Raw genomic sequence first — 27,322 nt, forward strand, 5'->3', positions numbered from 1 at the left:
GCTTTTTGTTTAAAAAGTTCCGTCTTTCCTCTTTTATATACATACATAAATAAGAATACTCCTGGTATTTTTAGCTGATCGTAAAATATATAGCGCGCATATTCAAACAGACTCCTAAGGTCAAAGAGAGCTCTTCAAGATCAAAAGAGATAGCTGAGACCCAAAGAGATATGCAGAGAGCTCTTCAGCTCGAAAAGCGAGCTTTCCGGGGTGGCTTTTCGGTCGCCAGCAGTTGGAGTTCGGGCTGGAGCTCCCAGTCAAGTCGCGCGCCTCTTTCGCATCGGTTGTCGCCCGTCCGCGTCGTTTCCTCAACTGCATTATAAGCATTTTATTTCGTGTATTTTAAATTGTTCTAGCCGTACGTGTTTCCGTGTGTGCTCATGTGCCGTGTTGATAACTCCGTGAAATGCAAATGGTAATTGCAAATGGCAAACGGATAATGGAAAATAGAAAATGGAAGAAGCCGCAACGCATGCGACTGAATGTGGTGCATATTTTATGAAGCTCCGTCAGGGAGAACAAAAAGTTAGACTACCGCCGTTCCGTTCCGATCCGATCCGAAGTGATCCTCCCTCCTGTCTGGGCTGTCCCATAAACATGGCCACCATGGCGACCCGTCCGACCAGTTTCGTGCTGCGGTTGTCGCTCCTGACTCGGTTCTCCCTACCTTCCCTTGACCCCCATCCCCCACACCATCCACCATCCATCTCCTCCAGCCGTTCCATTCCTTACCTTAGCCTGTCTCGCCCTCTGCCTTGCATTTCTCATGCACACACGTTCCCCGCTTTTTGTGCTTTTCGTGCGCTCCCGTGCTCATGTTCTTCCACTTTTTCGGCAGCGTGTAGTACAGTGGATACCGGTTAACAGAAGACATTTACATTTTTATGGCTGTTCGTCATGGAAAACCCATCGGCTACGAAACGCATAAAACAAGACAATTCTTTTAAGCGCCTAATGAGGTGTTGAAATACTGCCTCTTCATATCGCCTTCGGGAAAAGCTTAGGATTAATAATGGATAATAATACCTCTACTTAGTTTTAGATTGTGCCAAAACAAGCTTATTTATACCACAGCTCGTTCGGGATCACTTCGCATTTCCACGGTTTTTCCTTGCTCACCATTCCTCTTCACCAACTGACTTTTGTTTTAGACTTAACTGGCGGTCGTCACAGTTGCTCTTGCCGTGTATTTTAACGAAGCTTCGCCGAAACCTGGCCCACCTTGATAAGCCCCTGGAAAGTCAGTCGGTCGCGATCGCGATCGCTCGGCGATCGTCTGGCAAGTTCAATGCTATTATGCCAATGATATTGGCGGTGCATTTTCGACTTCCGCTATAATTAGCTAGTTCAGCCCGCACTCAACTCTTTGGCCCTTCGATACGGATTTCGAAAGCCACTGTAATTGTTGTGGAAGAAACGGATAAGGGGCGATAAGGCTGCGACTGACTATGTGGTGTGATTAAGTGGCAGAGTTATCTATGTCATCAGTAAATATTGTAATCACCGAGGTGATCTTGAGTCATGAAGACATCAGGGATGAGTGGCCTCACTGGGCTAGCAGCATGAACTTGTTGATGTGATAAATACCTTTTTGTGAATGTGTAGGTTAGAAAATTCAGTTTTAGTTTTAGAAAGCCCGTATCTGGTTACTTCAATGCCAACTTTGAAGTATAATTTTGCAAATATGCATATTACCCAGTGACAGTGAGTGCCAGCTGAATTCACTCAAAGTTTGCGTATGAATGAATACGAGTATAGTGTCAGATGTCATCACTGTACCCCTCTTCCATTGCGGCGATATCAAAGTTCTCATTTGATATACTAGTACATAAGCAAACCTTATTTAATTTCACTGATTGCCCCCATTGAAATTCGTATTTGTTTATTTTAATTGTCGTTCCACTTTATTGTTTGCATGCTGAGTAAATATTTTTCGCACTTGATAACCGTAGAGAACCAATGTTCCACAACTCACTTAGTCGTTTTACACAATAATATTATATAAGAACGTAATGTAAGTGTTTACGAGACGAAAGATTTCATTTTCAGCTGAACAGTATTTATGAACAAACTGTTGTAGGAGGATGACGGGTATCGAAATAGCAGTTGGAGCTGCCTAAAATCTAACTATACTCAAGAGCAGTTAGAACCAAAAACGCGTTTATTTGCGCTCATTTATTTGCGTACATTTTAGCACTTGATAACTGCGACGAAGGTACGTCAAAGTCACTCTTGTTTTCGTTCTAAATAGAGTGTTTACCTGTTTGCGTGGCACACTGAGCATTTTTACAGGGGAAATGGCTTATGGCCGTGCAATATCCGCCGCAGAATGCATCGCTCGCTGAACATTTGCACTTGCCCATTATCGTTTGTTTCAATATTTTACTCAGCTGCAGTAAGACTGCAATAGAGGAAGGTGCCCCCACCCACAGCTCGCCCACTGCCGCTATACGGACTTTCCGCCAGTTTCCCGAGGGGGAAGCCATCAACATTGTGCTTCGTGACTGAGTCATCAGGTTTTTTTCACCATCTCTCTCCGGTTTTGGCCTGAACCAGAACCCAAGTTTACTTGAGGTTAGCTGCCAGAGGCAGTTTTTCTTACCTTTCGTTCTTTCTTTCTTTATTTTCCTCTTCGCCTCTTGTTTTTTTCTCTGGCAACTGCAATATGGCTCGCTGTGGGCCGCACATTTTCATTTTAGCCCGCCCAACTGACCGTTATTTCGCGATCGGACTGGGGTCTAGACTCTACTCTCTATACCCTAGACCTAGACTAATTAATGCCACATTTTCCAGCGCTGCTGTCATCAGCAGAACTGACCCCCGGTGTACTTGGCACCTAATCTGCGCCATACGTGCTCAAGTATTTTCTTAATATTTTCGGGGTGTTTGGCAATCGGAAAAGCTCAAACAATAAGCGCCGTAAGTGTGCTATGTGCATATGAAACACCTACATATATAATATACAGGTGCTAGCTAGTATAGTTATGTGCTTGTTTTATAATGCATGTGGAAAAAAGAGTGTGCGGCGCACATTGTTCCAAACAATGGAGCGTTATACGATAAAAAAAGTGTATAAAAAGGCCGAAACGGGGGTTGCATGTCACCGGCTCAGGCTCAGACTCAGATAACTCGGCTCAGGCCTGAGAAAATGAAGTCACTCTGAAATAAATAAAAATAAAGGCGAGAAGAGTTACGGCAAGTGCTAACTGAATCTGAATATAGCCAGCCAGATGCCACATAATACCTGCCTCTCACCCCGGTGAGGTGGGTGAATCTTTATTTATGGCTGTCGTGTTCTCGCATCCATGAGCCATGTGAACTGTGTGAACCCATTACAGCCGTTGTAACCGAATTAAAAGGGGCAAAATGCCCTTCCCGATCTCAAGAAGAAGTTAAAAAGTAAAATTCTATTGTTTAGAAACTGATAAATAAATAAATGCCTTGTCTTGCTGATGAATTTGGTCTTCAAAAGAACAGAAGGAAATGAATGAAATGAGAGTCAAAATGAAGATTAATTCCTTCTAACTTTTACGCTACAAAGTTGCAAAGTTAACTTCCAGCTTCGACTTATTATAGTACAATATGTACATATTGGGTGCAAGAGACCTTCCTAAGCATTGTGAAGTGAAATTAGGAAGTACCGCAGACAGATCTATTACAACTGATTGAACCTCGTTAGTTAATGTCTTCATTTTAAGAATAATATCTTAGTTCTTGAGCAACAATCTATTGTTCTTTTCTCCGTCCAGCTTACCTCTAAGAAAAGCCAAGAGAAAAGACTGCGATATCGCGTCGACTTGGGTCTTAGAAACGATGAAAGAATAAACGCCCGAGCACGTCATATTCGATTGGGAGTAGAGTTGCAGATTTCGCAGCTCGATTGCCGCCACGCAACACAGGTGGAAAGTAACTCCAGAGACTCACATTCGTGGAAAGGCCCTCTTTGGACCTAGAGCACATAGCTCCGTAGCTGGGGACTGGCGACTGGCACTGGTGGACCATTTATGGTGTCAGTAAGGTACACTGCAGCCGGTAATGGCCATGGTAACGATGCCCCTGGGCCGACTCGCCACCAGAACGCCGCAAAGTGGTGCAATTTGCTCGGCTGTTTGGTTCTTAGAGTCTTCCAGTCTGCTGCTAGAAAGTGGCCAAAAGGCGGCTGGGAAATAGCAAAAACACAAAACAAAAAGCGTAATGTGGGGCTTAGTAAAGCATGCTGCGGAAAATGGCTCTGCACTCATTTTGGTAACTGACAGGTTACTTGGCAAGCCGACTTGGCTATCGTCCCCTTTTTTTCGAGTGTCTGCTCGTCTGGTTTGGTTTGTTTTCACCATGCAAACGTGATCGTGGCAGTGGACGAACTCGTGTCTTACATTACACATAGACCAGTTTCCTCGCTTTGATGTGCCTGGTTCTAATGTGGCTACAAAGATTATTCCATTCTCTCCCCTCCTCCCAACCCCAAAAAATGAAGCTCAACTGCCTTGAGGTCTTTGAAAAAAGAGTTTTTACCTGGGAAGCTCAGGTGTGACGAAAGTGTCTGCATAAATCAGCAGTGCACGGGAAGACAAAATTATCAAATTAGGGAATTATCTAAGGCAAAAAGTGTGTTAGCTTCTGTTTTAAAATTATTGACATGTTTTATATTTGTTAAGTACTTTTAGAAGTCTTGATGTGGGATTCCGCATTTTCGAATTTCCAAGTAAAGATCCCATTAGCAAAAATCGGAATTCAAATCTGCGGATTACAAATAACAAATAGAGACTGAGTTTCTTAGAAAACAAGCTGAATGGAGAAAAATAAATCAGAAATCAGATTAAATAACATCAATATTGCTAAGCTCTTTTTTTGAAGCTCCAATGATGGTTTCCTTAACTCATTAATTTCTGAGTAGAACAAAAAATCAAAACAACACAAAGCACTCGCACGTTTTTCGTATCAAAAGCTGTTTAGGCCCTCTTTTTTAACCCCAGCTCATGAGGAACTATTGGTGAGGCGCAAATGTTCTGGGGCCATGAAATATTTGCTGGGTGCATGCTGAATTAATATTAAAAGTAATTGTTGAGTTGTGTGATTTATAATTAGAAATGAGCCGGAAACCGGTAACTCTGCCTTCTCCACCTCCTCTGAAAGTGGCAACATCTCCAATTGTAATTAGTTATTGGCTAAGAATCTCTGGGCCCGCCATTGAATCATCGTTAAGAAAAACTCAAACTAGGAACTCATTAGCATTATGCCAGTAGCGTCGCACTACCTGGGAATTTTTTTACGATCGCTTTTATGCTGCACTGTGCCGAACAATCGAAAAGTCAAAATAAACAGAATTAAATTGCACGCAGCGAATGAAGTTGTAATACCTGAGACCTGAGCGACCTTGGCAAATGGGAATCCCTCGTTCTACCTTACCTTGCGCTAGCCCTCGAATTCTCACTTCCTTGCGACCTCGTCCTTTTCCGCCAGCAGGAGCAGGAACTCGGCCCAAGATACATCTACTCCTACCTGAGGGCCTGAGAATGGGAATCGGCGCATTGTACACACACTCGAGTGATTAATTTCCTGTTTATGAGCATTTCGCTTCGCCTTGTTCTTTGTTGTGCGGCTTCTTTGGCCGAGGTTCGAAGGTTTCCCTCCCTCAATGAAACGCAGTTTCGGGACTCGGATATTTGTTCCTATGTGCTGGGTACACGGCGAAAAATAATGTAGTTCTCGCAAGGCTGAATCAACTAACTAAAGCTGATCACAAGCAACTGTCAAAAATATGGCATTTAAGGGTAGAAACACAATTTTAGATCTATGAATTTGTTAGGGACTAAAGTACGTAATTTCGAACGTTGAGAAGAGAGTGACTTATCACTCTCTCTGGTTCTGAAGACTTAAGAGATACATATAATACAAATCGATTATTGTGAGCAGATCCAAGCTGAAAGCCAATATGATTTTTTCGCGTGCAGGATATGGTCAAATAGAGAGCCCCTCTCTCCAGAGTTATCTTGAATTGGTTTGCGTGCTTCGCTGATATTACAGCGATTACCAGACGCCCGATCGGATGGGCTAGGAGCTGTGTATCTGGCAGATACATTTAGCCGTTACACGTGTTGTACCGCTCAGCTCCGTCGCTACCTGCCAGGTATGTTATCCAAGCCTGTGGCTCTGCTCAGCCCGGCTCATCGCAGTTCCGCTCTCAGTCGATTCGCTCGGTTCAGCCAGTCAGCCAGTCAGTCGGCAGTCCGTCAGTACCGCCGAACCTGTCGTAGTCGTCGCTTAGTTTTTCTGTTACCGCAAAACGCTTTGTATTTGTACTTCGCATTTTCAATGTTTTTCGTTGTTTTGTCTGCTTTTTATCGCGTGTGTGAGAACGTAATTTCCATGAATTTGTGCGCTATTGAATCGGAATTGATGACGGCTCCCGTGGCTCAATGATTCCCATTTCGCCGTGTGGCAATTGCCCTTTATGGAGCATTCAAATGAGCCACTTGGATCGGAGTTACGTCTCTGATTACCAGTTCCAGTTTCGCTTGTTGCCCGAAAAAAAGCAGAAGCCGACTTGAATACAAATTATCTACTTCCTAACAAGTGATGAATGAATGTCGGCTCAACCTTAGGCTGGCCATAAGAAGTGGAAAGAAGTTCATTGAAATTCTGTGAAAAACGAAATATTTTTAAATAGAACTGTATTTAAAGTGTATGTGATTGCTGACCTGAACATAATCTGGTTTATTACGCGGAACTCCACGGTAACTAATCTTTGTTTGGATACAAAAATTCTGAAATGCCATATACAGACATAATAATTTTGGTTAAATGAAATTATTCAAAAATATTTTCCTGTTTGTTTTCTTAGCTCAATAACTTATGCATCAGTTTAATAGGAAACTTCCCAATATAATTTGTGGAAATGTTTAGCTATGTTTTAAAGCTTATCTTCACGTGACTGGGATTTGCAGTATGGTGAAATTAAGAAAAAGCTTAGATAAGTGCCGGGAACACATCAAGCTCAACTGAAAAATTAGTAAAGGGAATTTTCTATCTGACTTGGCGAAGTAAAAGTTCTTTGAAAACGGGTTATCAGCTCAAGAACTCGATCGCAAGCACCTGGAATGAATAGTGTTTTAACACTGAAATTATTCCGGTAGCATCCCAGCATTTTCATTGCCATTTGACTATTTCTGTCTGCTCGAATCGATTGCGAAAGCAAATCTAATGTCAATGAGGGGGGCAGGTGGAGCCCATTCATTTGCTAATGATTCTGATAATTGCCATTGTGCGAAAGCAAAAGCGAAACTTCGGTTGTGCAACTGGAGGGGGGGGGAGCAAAATGGTTTGGGGGTACTAACATTTAGCAGAGTTTTGTTTTGAGTACCGATTATGATTGCCAGCGACTCGATGATGATGCAATTAACGAGCGGCAAGGGCAGCACGACGAAGTATTTATGCAAATCATGGGCCAACTCGGTCCTGAATCAGCCATTGAATCGAGTTTGCGGTTGTCAGAGCCAGAGTCAGAGCCAAAGCCAGAGCCAGAGCCTCCTGGTGTATCTTTTCAATTATGCTCTTGACCCAGTGACAAACAAGTGTCGATGTGGGCAACTTCTTGGCTAATCTGCACGCGCGAAACAGGTCCAATAAAACCAGGCAGAAAAAGTAAAAAGTGTCCACTGGCTTGATCTCTGGATAAGTGTAATTACCACGAGCTAACTGCTATTTGCAGAGCCATAATGGCCGAACGAGTTTTCGGATCACATCTCCATTATTTTGCCCCACTAACACGAAAAAACGAACTCGAATTGCCATCGCAGATGTGACAATTTGTTGAGAAAACAGCGCTGAAAATTCGCTTTGATTCGGAATCGGGGAATCGGAATCAGTCAACCGATTGCGGGGCGTGGCCCGGCGAGACTTTGCAGTGGTCCGTGTCCCCAGAGCGGACAGCATTAATTAGACTCGATTGGAATTGGACATTCACTAAGAGGCAATCAATGCGATACCGACACGCGCGGATGCCGAGATACAGATACTCGTACTCGTACTCGCGCTCGTGCAGATACTTTTACTTGTGTCGCCTGAGTTTCAATTCAATTTGCACATAATTTTACATAATCTTCCCCTTTTGAGAAACTATGTCAACTCAGTTGGCAGTTGCTAGTTGCTAGCTGCTAGCTGGTAGTTGTTAGTTAGCCAAGTATCTTGGCTTTGTTGTTTTTACTTTCGTTGGTGGCTGTGATCTGTGAGCCGTCAGAAGCAGAAGAAAGAGGAGAAATAGTCAGACCCATCTAAGTAGTTTTTACTTTCCTTTTACGCCAGGCCGAGCGCAGACTTTCAATTACTCGAATGCAGATTGAGATACAGATACAGATACGCCTATTAAAGATACAGATGCAGCCCATAGCCGAGCAGCATGCCAATTGCGATTATACCCTGGATTCACCAAATGAATTGTTGCCACGAGATTGGCTGTGACTTGATTTGATTTGCTCTCCCCGTTGGATGATCACCAAATTAGCCACACGGTCGGACACTAATTAGCGCAGCCGGTTTGTAAACGGAAATTACTATGTTGTTTGTGACATTTCTGCCTCAGGTTCAGGTTCAGCCTTATACTCTTATACTCGTAATGTGCGTTCGATTCGCTGGCAGTTCGACTATCGCCCTGTCAAAGGTCAACCACGTGTGCTCGTTACAATTGCGTTTGAGTTTAATCATCGTGCGCCGTTTAATTGATGGTAATCCGGCGGGAATGTTATTAAAGTTAAAGGTTGCAGCACTGAGAAAAACAGGATCAATTATTCTGAATAATTCATATTATTCGCTTAAAATAAAGGAACAGTTGATAAGGCCATTTGGATCTACTTTCTATAAATTTCTTTGCATATATTTCATAAAAATAATATGCAATATGTACAAAGAATATGTACATTGCCTGATTCTATCTGTAAATACGCATTTGAAGTCCATTAGGAACGTATCATACTCATTTGCTTATCACAAACCACACTACCAACCACTTTGACCTTCAATAACTGATTGATCTGCCAGTTCTTTGTTTCGTAAGCTTCCCATGAGGAAAGCTATTTGAATAGTGCCAGATTCATCCATCCATTTGCTTTTCCATTAAATATAATGGCTGCCAAGGCAGTTGATTCTCAGGTTTCCTTGGAAGTGAACCCTTGATAATTTCAGCTAAAAAACTTTACTACCAAAGGTGGAATGATCAGAGGTTCTGTGCGGTTTGTTTGGGTTCTCCGGGCCATAATTACAGGCTAAATGGCGAGTTAATGTGCGCGTTTTCTTTGGTCAGTGGCAGTTGTCTTGTGTTGTCTTGCGTTGTGGTTACGCCCGGCTGAATTCTTTGGTGGCGTTGAAGTTGCTGGTGGCACCACCGGCATTTCTATATATAGGATAGTACTCACTACATATGCTGCCCTCGTCAGAACCTTTATCAAGTGTCATACTTTTCCGAGCCCCAACTCTCGTACTTGTCGCCGTTCGGTTTGAGTGCACAAAGAAAAGCAGGCACGGATATAGATATATATATGTATATGTACTTATATTTATGTGTGGCACATCTACGGGTATGGTGAGGTGCTTTCCTTGGCAACACTTGTACTCGCCCTCGTACCTGTTAATAACTTGTAACTTGATGCATCGCCGGATCGCCGTATCGCCGGATCCCTTGACTCCGTGCCGCCGGACTGGGTTTCCGAGTCTTTGGCCAACGGTCGAGCGATCCCGCTTTTGGTTCCGCCCCGACTCCTCCCAAATTGTATCTGTGTCTGCCATCTCAATGCCCCTGTGTGAGTGGGCTTAACACTCGACGACCGAAAGTATCTGAAGGCATTCACATCTCTCCCCGTTTCGTATCTGTATCTGTATCGGCAACTGGCAAATGCAAATCTCTGCCACTAAGGCGCCACTGTTGTTTGCCAAATGTTCAATAACAACAGACGGAGACGCCGCCGTCATCCACTTTGGTGCCTTCATTTGGCCGACGAAGACGTAAACACTTCGATACCCGGTACTCATTAAATGCCTGTTTGTGGATAAACATCGGCTGGCTGCAGTAATTTGATCTCAAAATAGGGACTTTAAGGGAAACTACATATGTAGACTGGATTCAAGGGTCTAAAATTGACGTTGCAGTTGGTTACAAAAGAAATGTATTATATAAGACCTACAGCGATTATACGATGCACCATTATCGTAGTATAAAACAATTTTCTTTTTAATACTTGAAACATTCCAACATTCCGAAAATTAAAGCTTATAATAATTAATTTGATAGTTTTGTTCGTTTCTTTCTTATTTTACCTAAATGGGGTATTTTGCAAAATATTTTATTGACCCATTTCGATATATTACACCATATATCCCCAGTCGATCACCTTTTATTTCAACTGTTTTTATTTGTATGACTTGGCGGCCTGGAACAGCAGTAAATGAGCGAAAATTTGTGTAAATACTCGGCTAAGATCGAGATACGGACCTCTTTTGGATTGTTTTGCTGGTCACCGAACTCGATCGCATGTTAAAAGTGGATTTCGTTTTCTTCTCTCCATGCTTTTATTTTACCGAACCTTTTTTGCCCATTTATGCAAGCATGCATAATTATTTGTAAATATGCATTTCAGGTGATTGTGATAAGGCTGCTGCTGCTGCTGTTGCCAAGATAAATGTGTGCCATTGGGCCGATAAGAGCAGAGAAGCGCCATCATTAATATAGTGACACAATCTCAATAATCGAAGTGTGGTGTTCGAGTTGAGTCATCATGGCTTTGAATTGTATTGTATCCAGCGGTGCAAATATATAAACACCAATCGTCGAACATATTTGAGCACTTGGCTTAATTAATGATTATTAGCCGCATATGTTGGCTTGCCAAGGCTCGAAGACGGTAGCTGGCATAATAATTATTAAAGCTTTTCTCTCTTTTCTTTATCTTTCTTTTGAAAATATATTGCCAGATTTAGTGGCTCCCAAATACGGATATCAGTTTATTGACTTTAAGAGTTAGGTTCAGGCTTAGGATGGGTTTTTCCGGCATTCAATGCCTTTTTTCTCTTGTCTATTCAGGAATACAGGTTATTTAAGTTTTAGTGTGCATCTGCATATTATAAAATAAAGGTTAATTTTTTAACTTTGCAGAGAATGGGTTAAACAATGTCAATGGATCGCCAGAAATATTTTTAGCACGAGAAACTCATTTTCAGGTCAATAAAATAATAAGTTGTGAAACAGAGAGCAGGCAACTGATATCGCGGTGTGTCTTTCGATTCTTTTATTTTGTATTCATGCATTTTTTCATTTTGCCATGTGCATATTGAAACAGTTGTTTTTACGACTTTGTTTCAACGCTCATTGTTGCCAACTTTCAGCCGAGATGTTTTCACTGTCCGTGTCTGATAAAAATAACCAGTCAAGTGAAATTTCGGCGGCGAAAAAGTCACCTGTCTAGAGCAGAAATAAAATGATTTGCTCTGATTTGTGCTGAATTTTACTACAAAAGATGATCGAAGAATCTCCGCAAACAATGTCATAATCCATGTCAAAATATGGTCATCACTTTGAAGTAGAATGGCTGGAGGGCTTTCACTTTCGCATAGCTGCGAATTGTGGCGACATTTCACTTTCCGTTCAACGGACACACATTGTTCTCTTTCGCAGTTCAATTCGCATGTAAATCGCTGTCCAAACAGGCCCGAAAACAAAAACCCCATCTCATCTCCCATATGAATCATTTCGTTAGAAACCCAAAGCGGATATAATCGTATTTTTAATATGATTTTCGGGCTGCGTGTGAATTTCGCTCGGGGAATGGGCCTTTGAAGTCATTCTGATATTTCCACGAATTTTACCCACCAAAACAAAGAAAATGTTGACAGTCTTAGCTGGTTAAACTTTTCAAAAATTAAACGTTCTCATTGTTATGTAAATGACACTTTATTGATCAAATATAAATATGGGGTATTAATCCTTGAATCATTTAATTATATCAACCATTTAACAAGATTCATAAATGTCAAAAGTTATTAAATATATAAAAAATATCGGAATATTACATATTAAATATATGACAACTTGATTTACATAATCAATTTAGTTACTTGATTAACTGTTTATTTTATTTCTCTTAGAATAAATGTTCTTAAGGCCAACATTTTTTTGTTATATTCTACATAATTCCATGGAAATCCGATACTTTGAGATTATGTGCCACTCCTCGAAATGTTTTCGATCCCCAATTTGTTTACCCCTATAGATTTCTTCAAAATGATAAATTCAGCTGACATTCCTGTTCTTTTATCTTTATCTGGCAGATCTGATCGATGAGCAGCAGCTATAAGCCGCGCAGCAGCGACGAGGCCCTCGCCGAACAGTTTAGTTTAGCCCGTGCCGGAAGTGGCACCAAGCCCCCGGCCACGCCCACCTACCGCCAGATATCCGGCGCCATGGCAACTCTGCCGCGCCATGATAACAACCACAACCGCAATCACAATGACAACTCCAACCGCTTGCGCAGCGATTCCACGGCGACGTCGAGAACATGCGTCTATATAGGCGGAGCGCCAACGGGTGGCGGAACCGGAAATGAACAGATATCCGTGACCTTGGATCGCCGACAGCCGCAGCGAATGTCCTGGCTGAATATGCGACGGGCCAAGGCCAACGAGACGGACCTGCCCACCGTCACGCCCTCACCACAAACCACTCGCAGCTGCATCTCCACGGTGTCCAGCGTGGTGGACAGTGGTGGCGGTCGCACCACCGCCACTTCCGGTCGCATCAGCTCCAGCGGCATCGTCACCCTGAGCGGCAGCAACAACACCCTGAGTGAGATCCAGGGTGGCTACCATGACATGGACCACGATGCGGTGTCCAAGAACTTCTCCGTGTCGGCCTCCGCCCACAACATCACCACGGCCAGCAATGCCAAGCTCCTGCCCGCCGTCGAGGATGAGTCCAACAAACAGGTGAGTGAACCAGTCAGGTGGGAAAGAGGGGCGTGGTTTCATGGTGGAAATATGGGACGTCATTGAGATTTATTAGAAAAGTAATTGATTGATTTTGTTAGTGCCTAACGGCTCAACGATTGAGTAGACAAATTATCGTAAACTAAAAATTTAAGTAAAATCAGTCAATGAAAGTTTTTACTACTTTTGATAGTCCTCACACTTTTAGTATCGAACATTAATATATTTCTTATATACGAGTATGTACCGCAGTGCCTTTCTGCAGAATTAGGAATTCCAAATGATTTTTTTTCACATGAAAAAGCTGTTAAAGAAACTTCATTGGATATCAACCTCATGTCTTTAATTCCGTGCCCAAATATAAGAGTATGTGTGTATATTAATTAGTGTTTTTGAGATAAATTTTAGCATTCCGATAGGTGGAACTTTCAAAAAGTAGTTCATCTTCGAAGCCGGAGCTCGTGTATGCAATTTATTTTGGCTTCCAGTCAAGTGGTGGTCTTACCTGTTTTGGCAATTTAGAAGTTATCAGAGAAGATCTCTCAAGTTGAACCTCTTTTGTTTAATATTACCGAGTAGCCAGAAGCGATTGGAATCATCTTCTCCTTCACATGTTTTGAGAATTAATAAGAATGAATCTGAATAAGAATTATGTCGGGGTAATTCACAGCTAACTTTTGCTTATCATCAGGTGAGGCGAGTCTTTTGAAAAAAGCTCCGGTGATTCCGTTTATCGATTACTCACGAGTCGCTGTAAGTTTTATTTCTCTGCTTAATAATGCTGAAAATATTCGGAATGAATTTGTGTACGTGTCCCAGGTCCCAAGATCATATTTATATTGTTTTTTGCTGAGCTCCAATCGATCGATTTGTGTAAGCCAATGCAACTGACTCTTAGCAACTGACTCTTAGCAATATATAAGAAATGTTTAAATACTTATTAACAAAAATTAGTTTCCAATTGTAGATTACAATTTTCATAAATGCGCTTATCAAAATAACAATGTAATGAGCTCGCTTACAGTTCTACTTGTGTAACGGATTTGTGGATGTCTGTAGACTTTTTCTACTGACTGTTATACCTTCTAGCGTTAAAACGCGTTAATTTTCGCGCGATTTGTTTGCTCTCCCCCTTTGTTTGCTAATGTTGGATTTGAGGTGTTTGAATGGTTTTCAAGATGAAGATTACCCAAGATTACACAAACTCGGTTGCAGCAGAGGGCGTGGCAATGGCAACCTTCAAACACCTGAAGCTCTTTTGTTGATCGAACCAGGCGGGGAATGCAGGTCTTCCACACAGTCCATCCTTGGGTCTTGGTCTAATAGTCATTGTTTATAGGGTTGTCCGGCGCGGCGGCATCATAAACACGATCATAAAACTAGTTTCGGCATCTGTGAGCTCGCATTTGTCTCCTATTTGGGTTAGTAAGGCAGCGGGCACCGGACTGGATCGGATCGGATCGGAGTGGAGTGGACCGGATAGGGCCCAGCTGGTCGCTTGGCCATTGTCTTTCCCATCCACACAGCTCTCCCATTGTTTCCCGCAATTTTCACCCATTCAGGCCAGGTTCGCTCGCCGTTTGCAAGTGGAAGTGCAAGTGCAAGTGCCAAGTGCAATATGAATTGCGTCGAACAGCTGCTAATTGGCCTTAATTAGCTTCACACACTAACTAACACATCGACCTAAGTGCGTGCAGCTAATTTGATAACTCGAATTAATACAACATTTATGAAAGCAATAACTTATGAGGTATTAGTCATTGAGACGTTTTCAATGTTTATCTTACTTTTTTTTATAAATTTTTTTTATTAATATCTATTAAGTGAAGAATCCGTACATCATTATCTCATCTACATCATCTTAACATAACAGGGGAGAGATATTCTTAAGGATTACCAAACACTATATATATACAAATTAGTGAAGTAGGAGCTCATTTAATGGTTATCTTACTGAAATCAAACAGATTAGCGGCAATTAAAAAACGGCTTCCTGTTAAAACTGCGTAAAATGTAACAACCATTTCTTTTAATTTATTTGCTTGTTTTCTGATTTCTCTTTATGCATTCGAGCCTATTGTATTTTACTAAATATGTTTTACCAATATAATTATTAAATACCTCTAATATTATTTTATTGCTATTTAAAAAATACATATAACATTTAATTAATTCTCATGGCCGTTTCTACCCTACTCATTTCTACATTTGACATTTGTCAAATAAATCATTTGCACCATTAAACTATGCTATGATTTTATATTAAAAGCCAACTGCAACCTAAGCGCGTAAAGTGTTGCATAGTCGAAGGGCAAATGAGTTTGTTTCCGAAGTCTTTTGTTTTGTTTCGATTCAAAAAATATGTTTAAAATGCAAATGCTAACAATTAAATTTGTATAAAATTCATGATTATAGTAAAACTTTATACGTTATTTTCTTGTATATCGATTAGTTTTGGTTTACATTAAGATTAAGTATTTATTTTAATAAAGTATTTTTTGTATAGATTTCCTAAGTACCAAAGTGATTTACAACAATTGTATAAGACTAATTTATTTCCTTCCTTATTACTTAATTGCTTATATTTTATAATTACTTATTCAATAGCTTGATGTTGGAATAGTTAAATTATTTGCTTCCGAAATCCTGCATTCAAATGAACAAGTTATTGACCAATTTCATGGTCTCTCAGTTTAAACTGTATCTGCCAATGGGCTCGGCTAATTCCATGTCTGCTGGCAGTTCGCATATTTCGTTGCTTATTTTTACTTTTAACTTGGGACTTTTTGAATGTGCAATTTGCTTACCACAATCGATTGCCCCTCGTCTCTGGCCACTTCACTTCCATTACTTTTGCGCCTCATGCGAGTGGCCAAAACCCAAGACCCAAGACCCAAAAGCGAAAACCCCTGCCCATATGCATGTTTCTCGGGCTGTTCAGTTACTTCATCTCTTATGTTATTTCGTTTCCAATTCGCTGATTAACAAGTTCAACAAAACACAGTGGCAGCCAGTACAATCTTGCAGATACTTTCGGTGCAAATTCGGCGGTGGCAAGACTCACGTTTTGGCCATAAAAAGAAATGAAAATAAGAAATGACGTCAGTTGCAAACTGGTTCGATGCAACACACTAATTGCGTGGGGCTATTAGAATTGCATCGATATATCGGGAAATGTGTATGTAGTGAAAGTGGACATTGGTGGATAATCAGACAGAATTCCCCTGAGCTTTACGATATACAATCGCAATCCACGGTACACTGCTCTACCGGGTTTGGGTGTAACCGAGACCATTTGACGAGTTAACGATATCACACACAGCTGCATGGCTTCATGACTTCTCCTTTCACTGGCCCCTGATTAGAGCCCCGAGACGCAATCCAAGTCGTAAAACAATAGCCCAGATGCGAGTACCATAACTACCACTCCTCGGGTACACTTGTCCATGCTCCAGTGCCCAGATCCGTTCAGTCAAAGAGAATGTCGAGGCATCGCTTATTCAACATCAAATACTGCTCACAATAGCCTTATTTCGGACACCTTTTGTGACCAGCCCCATTGTGGGGACATTTTCACACTCCAGTTTCAGGTGATACCACACTGAAGGTAATTATTGTGCAGCCTACAAGACCTTTCCATTCTGATACAATCACGGAATCAATTCTCGATAGAAGAAACCCAGAGAAACCTTGGCGGGTATTTATGGGTTAAGTTTCTCAATTAATTGGCCCCAGCCCACGCTTTTACTTCTGACTCTTAGCTTATGGCTTTTCATATTTCGTGTATTTATAATACCTCTTTAGAGCTCATTCGGTATGCCAGGCACAGGCCGACCGTCAAAAAGCCAAAAAAAGCGCAATTATTTATGCTAAAAGTGTTTAAGTTCTTGATGTGATCATCGTTGAGAAAGTCAAAGCCTATCGGTTTGATTTTATTAGCATTTTAACGGACTTCCGCTTGATATGGCAGAACTTTGATGCCAAATATAAATTCTAGCTGGTAATAATATTTATTTTTTCCATTTGCGCCCATTCAATCCACCTATTTCGCTCGGCGCTACAGCGATAATTTTTCCCATTCCCCCCTTTTTTGATCACACAGTGAGTGCTGTTAATTACGCGACCAGTGCCAGTTTCGCTCGCATGCTTACATAATAATTAGAAATTGCCACGCTCTTTTCTCTTCTGCGCCAAAGAACGTGTTAAAATAAAATTTAATATTATATGAGAAGCGGCTCATAGAGCCAAGACTAATAGACGGTTTCTGCTCTTCGCGGTGTCCACTTCCTGCTGTGCAGAAGACAAGTTAATTATGCAGATGGATTTCGATACATGGGAACGCGGCCTAAGGGCGTCATTAAGCAATAGCAATAGAATTTCATTCAGCCAGCATCTTTGTGTTCCCTGATCTTTTTTTCAATTAACTAGCGTGGGCCGACTTAGAATGCTGAAGAGCTTTAATAAGCCCGTGACGATTAAGTTGGGTGCACTTAGAACAAATATTTGCATTAAGTTTAATATATTATATAAGAATCGTTTTAGGGTGAAAAACCACAACCTATCTTAACATGAATCAGGAATAAATGTTTTTATTTCCACATAAAGTTTGAAGTGATCGTTATGTGACTTAATGAATAATAACTCTGTGTACTAAGCCTCCATATTTCGTTGTGAAGTTTTTTTTCTTGTGCTGAAAGAAGCATGCATAAATTTCCGAAGAAACCCAGTGAGCCGTGCGGTTGGCTCGGCGTTTTCAGCAGATGCGCGGAGGCGTGCGCTGACTTTGCGCAGCCACTGTGCATAGAAAGCCACGCTTTGGTGCCGTCGCTGCTTTGGAGCCGCTGCTGGTGCTGCTGGTGGTGCTGTTGTATTTCGCTGCCGCCGGCACTACGTCAGTCGTCAGTTCTGCATTAATGAGAGAGCAGTTAGGTACGCTCGCTCGCACGCTCGGTGTGGTCCAAAAGCAACATCTGAGTTTCTGAGTCTCAGAGTTTCCGAGTTTCATCCAGATGAAAACTTAGCCGGAGGAAAATCGGGCAGAGAGCGATCCCAAATAAAAGTTTACCTATTGGGGGAAAACTTGTTTGGCCATCTCTCGGTCGCCTCTTTCTCCTCTTTCTCCTCGGGCACTCGAATTCGATTTCCCCCCCAATCAAAATCGTCGTCTGCGCAGTCGCAACTCGACGCTGCAGCAGTGATGAGTGCACACGCTCACCCAAAAGGCTTCGGAAAGCGAAAAAACATATAGTAAAAGGAAAAATAAAAGCAGCCAAGAGAAAATAGGAAACGCAGTGCAATCGGGGAAAATGCAAAAGTGTGAAGTGAATGCGTTCTGTGCAATGAAATGTAACCAAATTCCAGGCAATCCGCGACCACAAGCCACTTTATTGTATATAGAATAGGAGCTCGCGTACTGTAATTACATGACAACTGTCATTGATATGCGTTGGCGATTTGTGTAAAATGCGAAAAAATACAGAATACAAATATAAATACCTTATGTGCTATAAAAAACAAAACGAGACGGCGAGACATTCAATAAGCGGTTCAGGGCCAGGCTCTGAAGGTGTTGCCAATTTATTTTAAAAGTCTGCGCTTTTTGTTGGCTCGCTGTCGTCGTCACGTGATAACTTGTTCCACTTGCATAAAAATATTGTTATTTTCTTGACACAAATGCCCCAAGTCGAGGCTTTAATTAGCATGATGTTTAAAAAATAAATACGAAATGCTCAAAATACACACCAGTGCCCGCGCTAATTGTAATTTATTTATTTTCGAGTGCAGTGCAATTAAAATTTCAGCTCAGAGGGAAACATTGCTCGCAGAACCTCGCAATAAAATCCAAAGCATAACAATACAAAACCTGATTTGTATGCACCAACAAACAAATGCAAGAAAATGACAAGTTCTTTGACACCTACAAGCAATACAAAGTCTGTCCCAAGATGGAGATACCAACGACAAAGTATTTAGCCGACTATCTGTACGTTGTGCACGAGGACGTACCCTTCCGATACTATCGAAAAGTGAGTGATGGGGGCCATCATGCATGATAAGCCATTCGATATATGATATGATACGATGATGATATGATGATATGCTATGCCTATATAACGCTCGTCATCTGCACGCTCATAAACTCCAAACGCCGCTTGGCTGGTCGATTTTTTTTGTTTACATTTTCACCGTGCGGTTTTCGCTTTATTAACTGCCTTCACCTGGGCGTCACGTTGTTACCGCTCCGCTACCTTCGGATGCTGAGTTTGCCCTGTTGGCAGCTCGTTTGCCTAACTGAGCGAATTTCACTTAGAAGCGCTTCGCCAGCTGACTTTTGGCGATACCCTGTACCAAAACTAGGGCCTAGAAGCTGGATGAGCCTTGAGAGGCTTCTCAATTATAAAGCAAACAAGATACTGATCAACGAGCATGTACAAGCATAGAACATAAATTCACAATCTTACAATACTCGTTTTAGTCGTTTAGCTCTACATTAATAAATTGTACGTTGATTGCTTATTAATTAGTCATTCAGTTTCTTGATTAAATTAAACTAAAAGCGTTTAATAATGCGAATGTTTAATAAGTTGTTTACTTGAGTTAAATAATGAATTCAAACTTATTATCAGTTTTTGATGGTTTTAAAAATAATATATTAATGAGATTGTTCAGATTCGAATACCTGCAGAATCCAAGGTATTCTTCAGTTGCTACGCTGGTGGTTATTACCACCTTGTTTTTATTTCGCTTGGAAAGTAAGCAAAGTGAGGACCGTTGTTAGTGGCTGGCTGATGTTTTTGCGCGCGCTCATCTAATGGGCTTATGTTGTACATTTCGCAGATGACTTATTAGAGCCATGAGCGAATTTTGGTACTTTGGCCGCCGCTTAATAAGATCCCCAGATCCCCCGCGACACCCTGCTGCTGCGGGCACTGGCACTTTCTTTTGCCGCTCACTGTGCGAACACAAAGAACTAAGCCAGTTTGCTTGGCTGTGGATGGGTGGGGGAATTCGAGGAATATGAGTCGTAAGACAAATAAACAGAAAGCAAAATTGTGTAATTAATGAAAATAAAGCGTAGCACGGCGGAATTACACAAGTCGAAAGCGGAAGTACCGGAAATGACGGCGAAGCTCTGTGGGAGTATCTTTTTGTTTTTGCCTAATGTCGGCGGATGCGGCAACTGTGACTGCCGCTATTTGTCTGGGTTACTTGCAAAAGCGAACCCAAATGGGTTTGCATACGAGTATGACAGCCATTAGTAAATTTGGGTTTTCTCATCAGCTGTGCAAATTTTGCGGACAGCAAACTACTCGCTTCATTACAAACTTTTACTTTCTTCGTAGGGAGTTGAGTCCATTCACGCTAATTAACGAAGGCGTTGAACCTTAGAACAGCTTTTCACATTAAGTGGTTACATTCACATGTTACTTTTTTATTCATTAGATTTTCAGATGTGCTCAATTTCATTTAAAACTAGAATTTAGCTTGCCATTATATGGTAAGCATATTTTGTATAAGGTAACAGAGCATGTCGCAGCACATTAAATTCCGATTGATATTCAAATATAACTGGGTGATGTTCCATTTTTGGTGCGCTTAGTTAATGGGTCCACTTTAGGCGGGCTAGTGCCTATTCCATGCTATCTAATGCTGTCTAAACTAATTTCCACACCTGTCCCATTTCTTTTCATTGCAGACGAAATGCTCGGTGTTCCGCGGGCTCGTGCTCTGTCTGTGCCTGAACCTGAGCTACGCGAACGTGGTCCGCTTCCCACGCGAGTTGGACCGCTACGGGTCGGCGTACCTGGTTCCGTATGTGGTCTTGCTGTTTCTAGTCGGCCTGCCCATGGTTCTGCTGGAGATCTCAGTGGGCCAGTTTCTGGGCCAGGGGGCGGCGCACACCTGGCGCGCCTCGCCCATTTTCAAAGGTGAGTTTCGACGGACGGGCGGGGGTAGCATACTTTTCGGCAGGCAACAGGTGCACAGAAACGGAAGCATCCCCCGTTTTGGGGGTACAAAATGGGGCCAAAGCTAAAGCTGCAGCTGCAGCTTTTTGCATCCCCAATTGCAGGACGAAAGTTTCTGGGGAAAGCTCTGCAGTTGCACTGCGTCCACCCGCTTAAAATTCCCAAGCTGGAATTCGGCGAGGCACAGCTTAAATATCCTCGTTGCAAGGACCTCCAGCGGGCGGTCGTGCATTCCGCAGCAACGACGGTTGGGCACATCCCGTCTCATCCCCACTCTCTCGAATTGTGTCCGTTGGTAGCCGAAGTTACGATTGCAAAACTTTCGTCATCTCTCTCTCACTCTCTGAAGCAAAAGCCAAGGCCGGAGCAGGCGCACAGAGTGCCACTCCCCCTGAAAAGAAGGGGGTGGTGCAGGTGCAGTTGCAAGGGCACAGGAGCACAGGAGCAGCTAAATAAACAAGAAAGCAAAATCAACAACCGCAAAAGTCTAAGACATCACGAATTGAAAATGATAATGACAAAATGAGAAAAACAAATATCAGACCAAAGTTATATCAATGCAAACAAAAAAATCTAAAAAATACACATAAAATACACTAAAAAAAGAGAAGACTTACTTAAATGTGACCTAGTAGATAAAATCATCATCGTGTCATCAGGACAACCGCAAAAAATCTCTGAAAATCGTACAAAAAAATATTAAAACCTCAAAATGCATTGGTGTGTGTGTCCCGTTCGTGTAATCGCTGGCGCGCCACGCCCCCGCGGCCACCGTCCGCCTGCTGTAGCCCGCTCGCCACGCCCCCTTCAGTTGCCGCCCCCATCAGCAGCGGGGGTAGACGGACAACGTGTGGGGGGCCCACAAGGACATCTGGTGGTGACATAAAACGCCCAATCTGATCGCCGCCCGCCACGCCCCCTTCTGCCAGGGAGCTAGTGCTTGGGCGGGACAGGAAGCGGTCCGGAAACGGACCGGAAGCGGAAATGGAAACGGGCGCACAAAATGGTGGTGCGGTATCGCGGCCAAGGCGGCGGCGCGTCCACAAAAAATAACCATAGAGACGTTTAAGGCAAATTCTAAATGAACAAAAGTATAAACCAAAAACAATTGTAACGAGAAACAAACGAATTCAAAAATGAGCAATATGAGCAACAACTAATAATGGCAAAAAGCAAAAACGACAACTGCAAATTACGACACAACACCTTCGAAAAGACCTCAGTAATAATAAAAACACCAACAAAACACGTGAATGCTTGGTGGCTGCAAAGGAATGCCTTCGTTGTATCGCCCTTTTTTGAATAAGAATATTTTGTAGTGCAAATGATTTCTAATCAAGAAGAACTGTACAAAATATTAACATGACGAGCGAAGCAACAGTGCGTATGAGCAATAAACTACATTCCTAAAACATCATTGTTAACAGCATATAAATCTCCATAAGATTTCCATAAATGGCTACTCATTTAAAAATATGTTATGGATAGTTTGACATTTCCATCATATAATGATTCATAGTAACATATCTTTTTACAGTAAACGTTTCATTTATTTCTAAATGTTGTACAGTAAGCATTAAAATAAAAAGCAAATGCTACGAACTCTTTTGAAAATTAGTTTTGAGTTAAGAACTCATATTTTAGTTCGTTTTTGTGCTCAACTAAAGAGTTGTCATTAAAGCCTCTTTAAATGGCTTATAAAACTTATAAATGGCCGAAGGCAACACTTAACATTGTTCAAGCCACTGACGTTGGCTTAAAGTACCCATTTCAATGTGAAATCAGCGAACTCATCGAGTGGAGCGTTTTATGAGTGAGTTGTTCGCAGGCTATAATTACGATAAATGAGGCAAAATATTCATGACACGTGCCGATTGCGTATATGAATGAACGAGGAACAGAATCCATAGGTCAGATGAGATGCGAGCTCTTGTGGCTTCACCTTTTGCTTGATCGATACAGCAATATAACCATAAAAAACAGTGCTAACGGAATTGGCAAACGTAATCCAATGCGGCCTATTTGAATGAGAGGAAGTGTATGGTAAACAAGAAAAAACAGTTGCGGTCTGTACAGCAGACAATGCTAATTAAAATATTTTATTCATTTTCATGGAGCTAACGAACCAAACCCTAAAACCTTTGAAAGTCAAATCATTATTATATTTTTTCGGACACTTTTCAATGTCGTTTTAGGGTAGTCCCCCAATCGATTTACAATACATATATTAATTCACAGCTTTGGGTGTGTTTTTAAGGTCAAATTGATCTGGTTTGGCGAATGGTTTTAATTTACTGCAGAATACGTTATAAATTTTAATGTAAAGATATTAAAAAATCTCGTTCTCATTGATAACTAGTTTTCTCTTGAGCTCTTTTCAAACGTACGATTTCGCCTTTTGAATTTCGCCATTTAAATCACACATGTAATTTCATTAACTGGGTTCCTCCTCTTCCGCTCGTTTGTAGTTCGTTAGCAAGGTTATTTAATGGGATCGTATATTATGCGGAGCTTACATCCGATTCTAAAAATGCAATTTGGACCAAGCCGTTAAGTTTGTTACATAAATGATGCGATAGAACTTGATTTTATAGCAAGTAATATATAAGTTGCTTCTGTTGTAAATAGTTTTCACTTTAATGAAATACATATTATCAGTTCTAATCAGTCTCTTCATTTTAAATTTTCAATATGATTTTAATAATATTGATATTTCCAGGAGCCTGCATGATCAGTCGCTTTGCCTCCTGGCTTTCGGCCATCTGGGTGTCCTTGCAGGCCGTGCTGGCACTGGCCTACATCGGGATGTTCGCCTCCAATGACCTGCCATTCCGCGAGTGCGCGGGACCCGTCAAGCTGCGATTGGTAAGTGAAAGTACTCTGCCAGAAGAATATACATATATTAAAATGATTTATCCTACAGAGTGGATACCTCCTGACGGGAACCAGTGGACAGGAGTGCCTGCAGCTGACCTTCCTAACTCCATTTTGGCGCAATCCTCTGTACTTTGGCCTCCTGGCAGCGGGGCTAATAGGTCTCTGGATAGTTGTCATGTTGTGGTAAGATTAAACGCCAAGAATACATTTCTCGTAACAGATTCATAAGCCCCTTTTTTATCCAACAGCACGCACAATGCCAAAATCCTGCGGCGCAGTTTGTTCGTCTTCGGACTAGTTGGTCTAGTCCTGCTTTGCACACTCACTGGCTGGGAAGTGCGGAACTCCTTCAGTCGGCACTACTTCCCGGAGCTGTGGAGTTTCAACTGTGGCTTGCTGGCCGAGAGCAACATATGGTTCAATGCCCTGATGCAGGTCCTCTTCTCGGTAAACTGTGGCTTTGGAGCTCTGCCCATGGTCACGGGCAAGTTCCTGTACAAAGGCGACGCTGTGAGAACCTCGGTGGTTTACCTCTGCTTCAACCTGCTCATCAACGCCATTGCCGTGACCCTGTTCATGGTCCAGTTTGATCTGTCGTCAAATGGCTTTCAGAATATGGCTGAACTGAAGCCCCTAACCGCCATCTACGACCGCGTATTGAACGGATCCCGGGAGGGCGACAGCCACCTACTACAGCATCTGGTCCCGTCCCTAATCTACGCCCTGATAATCCTCTCGGCCATGGTCTCCATCACGGTGGCCGTGTATACCTCCACGCGTCTGGTGCCACGACGCCCCAACTATGTGATCTGCCTGATTGGATTGGTGGTGGCCGTTATTTCCTTCGCGGCGCCCAACTTCCTCATCGCCCGCGTGCTGGACTCGCGATTGGTGGGCACCATGGTGGTGACTGCCCTGGTGTTCGAGCTTATTGCCATAACTTGGATTTACGGAGCCAAGAACATCTACACAGACCTCGAGTTCTCCATAGGTCGTCCCATTTTCCGGGTGTGGATGTGGCTGTGGGTCATTTGTCCGGCTATACTGACTGGTATTCTGGTGTGGTGGTGTGCGGACGACGATCGGTTCGACGTGTTGGCGGAGTATCTCCCACGTTGGGCGCCAATTCTTTTTGTGCTGGCCGTCATCGTGATCATCGCCTGTGTGCAGATCTTCCGGCAGGTGGAGTACAACTTCTTTGGCATGATCTGCGAGGCCTCGAAGCCAGCAAAGGAGTGGGGTCCGGCGGATCCTTTGGCACGTCACTCCTGGAAGCAGTGGCGCTCCGTATGCCAGGACACAGGACGCAGGGACTTCACCCTGAGAAGAAGAGGAACGCGGGACTATACGCATTCCATCAAGAAGGGTCAGTACTCGAGTGCGACGAAGTATGGAGTACAGAACGGAGGTCAAACCCAGACGCCCATGCATCAGCAGCACTGGAAGTCATCCACGCCTGGCAATAGTTCTCCCAACTACAGCGGATCCATGTTTGGGGACTCTGCCATTGAAGAGGACATAAGTGTGGATAAGTTCCCAGGAATCACGCAGCAGCAATACGTTCCCTTCCAGGCCAGTGATGCGAAGCAGTCGAGGTATTCACAGAGGATGCGGCAGACCGCCCAGCCGCAGACCCAAACGCAGATGCGACCGCCCAGGGAATCCGTGGAGAAACATCGTGAGGTGGTCTACATTCGCCGCCTCTCCGATGGGGGAACCGGTACAGGACATGCCACGCGCATAGAGATAATGCCCTCGAACGAGTCCATTACCTATGGCAATGGCAAGAGCAACAATAACTACACCTCGGCCATGTCCCGCAATCCGCTGGGCCGCTCCACGGGATGCCTGGCCGCTCCTGCCCAGCCGCCGCCGCCCAGCGTGCATGTCAAGCGGTCGGCCAGCTCGGTGGTGAATGTAAACTCCCACAAGCTGCCACCTCCAGCGACGTCCGGTGGAGCGGCGGACCACATTTGCTGGCGGAAGTTCAACGTCAATCCGGAGGAGTATTCCACGGAGCTGTGAAATCAGGGGAGGACCAGGAGTGGGAAACGAAGCATTCACATTTCAAAAGACTTGTTGCATCCAAAACAAACGTATCTGTATCTGTAATCCGTGTTGCACCTACGGCACACCTAACCTTAAGCTACGAATAACGAACCGTATCCATATGGAAAGTGTATCTTCTAGTTGCGAGCTGTAAATAGAGAGAGAGAGATAGAGAAAAGGCGAGAGCGTCCCTAGATATAGTTATACGATCTAGTTCCTTAGCTTAAGTCGAGAAAATTCCGTTGTCATTGTTCTTCATCTGGAAATCAGGAGCAGGAAATGTGGAAAGAATGAGTATACATTAATCCTAAGCACGGATTCGAGTGCCTAAAATCCATGAATTAACTGAATTAACCCTAAGCCTTTTCAGCTCTTAGTTAGTCCGTAGGCTTATGACCCCATAACCTAAGCATCCATTGTAAAGTTACATTGAAACACAACGATTCCGAAAACGATCTTATGTAATAAATAGAAGGATTAGTAAATTATGATCGCCCGTGTTTTCTGTTTCCCCGCAATTTTATGCACATTAAATACCAAAGTTCGGGCATTTGTCAAGTCGGGTGCTAAATTTGTTTGCTAATCACAAAACTTTTACTTAAACATCTCATCCATGGATTCCAGTTGGGGAACCAGAATTTCAATTAGCATACATGTTCGAACATGATCGGTGGATCGTGGCGATTGCTTCTGCCGCCGTTAACTACCAAAATCCAGCTTAGAATATATGTTCGAATATTTCGAGCTATAAATTTTCGCTACAAATTTGCACAAAATGGTTTTGCCGGCGACATTTGGGCAAGTGAACAGCCCAAGATGGTATTTAAAATTGGCTAAGAATACTTTTGTGTTTAGCCGCAGAGCAAGTTATCTGACGCAAGCGCCAACGAAATCGAAAGCTTGTGAAGGCAGTAAATTAATAATCGATTGCGAACCGTTATTCTAAACGAAACTGCGTAGGATTCTTCTGGTTTAACAATGGCTTTATACTGCAGCTTTGGGCTTATTAAAATACATGAAGGAATGGTTTGCTTTTACGATTTTATAGTCTACTTAAAACAATATTCAGGACAAGGTTTATTTTAGTTAAGAAGCCATTTCAATACGTGTTTGCTTAGATGAATATCAAACTATAGCCAATTCCTAAGTAACATTTCTGTTGTTCTTTGACTCGGAGTCACAACATTTGAAAAGGTCATACTAACTCATAACTAGACCTCTATGTTCTGGCTGTAAAATGCGTTATGTGTTCAATGCCATCGCAACGCATTTACTACCAAGAAGTATTGGGAGTTAAAGATTTATGGAGCTATGAAAATGAAAATTGAACAATTACTGACCAATTTTCGTATAATGCGATACATTCTTGCCGCGCGATACATTAATAGCGCTGAAGAAGTGCGAAGTTGGCCCATTAAGTGGTCAATCAAGCGATGTTTTGGCCACTTCTAAGCTGATTCCAA

General features: G+C 42.6%; 1 protein-coding gene across 2 annotated transcripts; it reads left to right on the forward strand.

Annotated features, from left to right (window-relative positions):
• Window positions 1–261: 261 nt before the first annotated feature.
• LOC122617089 (sodium-dependent nutrient amino acid transporter 1) lies at window positions 262–26,348 on the forward strand. 2 transcript variants are annotated; one of them, XM_043792780.1, is made up of 6 exons: window positions 262–415; window positions 12,313–12,966; window positions 20,663–20,894; window positions 23,653–23,798; window positions 23,857–23,993; window positions 24,059–26,348. In XM_043792780.1, exons 2-6 carry the CDS (start codon window positions 12,322–12,324, stop codon window positions 25,833–25,835), a joined length of 2,937 nt encoding a protein of 978 aa, XP_043648715.1. In that variant the 5' UTR covers window positions 262–415; window positions 12,313–12,321; the 3' UTR covers window positions 25,836–26,348. The 2 variants fall into 2 exon arrangements, with proteins under 2 accessions (XP_043648715.1, XP_043648717.1); XM_043792782.1 differs by lacking the exons at window positions 262–415; window positions 12,313–12,966 and adding an exon at window positions 18,797–18,992.
• Window positions 26,349–27,322: the final 974 nt, after the last annotated feature.

This window comes from Drosophila teissieri, chromosome 3L (genome assembly GCF_016746235.2).
Source record: "Drosophila teissieri strain GT53w chromosome 3L, Prin_Dtei_1.1, whole genome shotgun sequence".
NCBI lineage: Eukaryota > Metazoa > Arthropoda > Insecta > Diptera > Drosophilidae > Drosophila > Drosophila teissieri.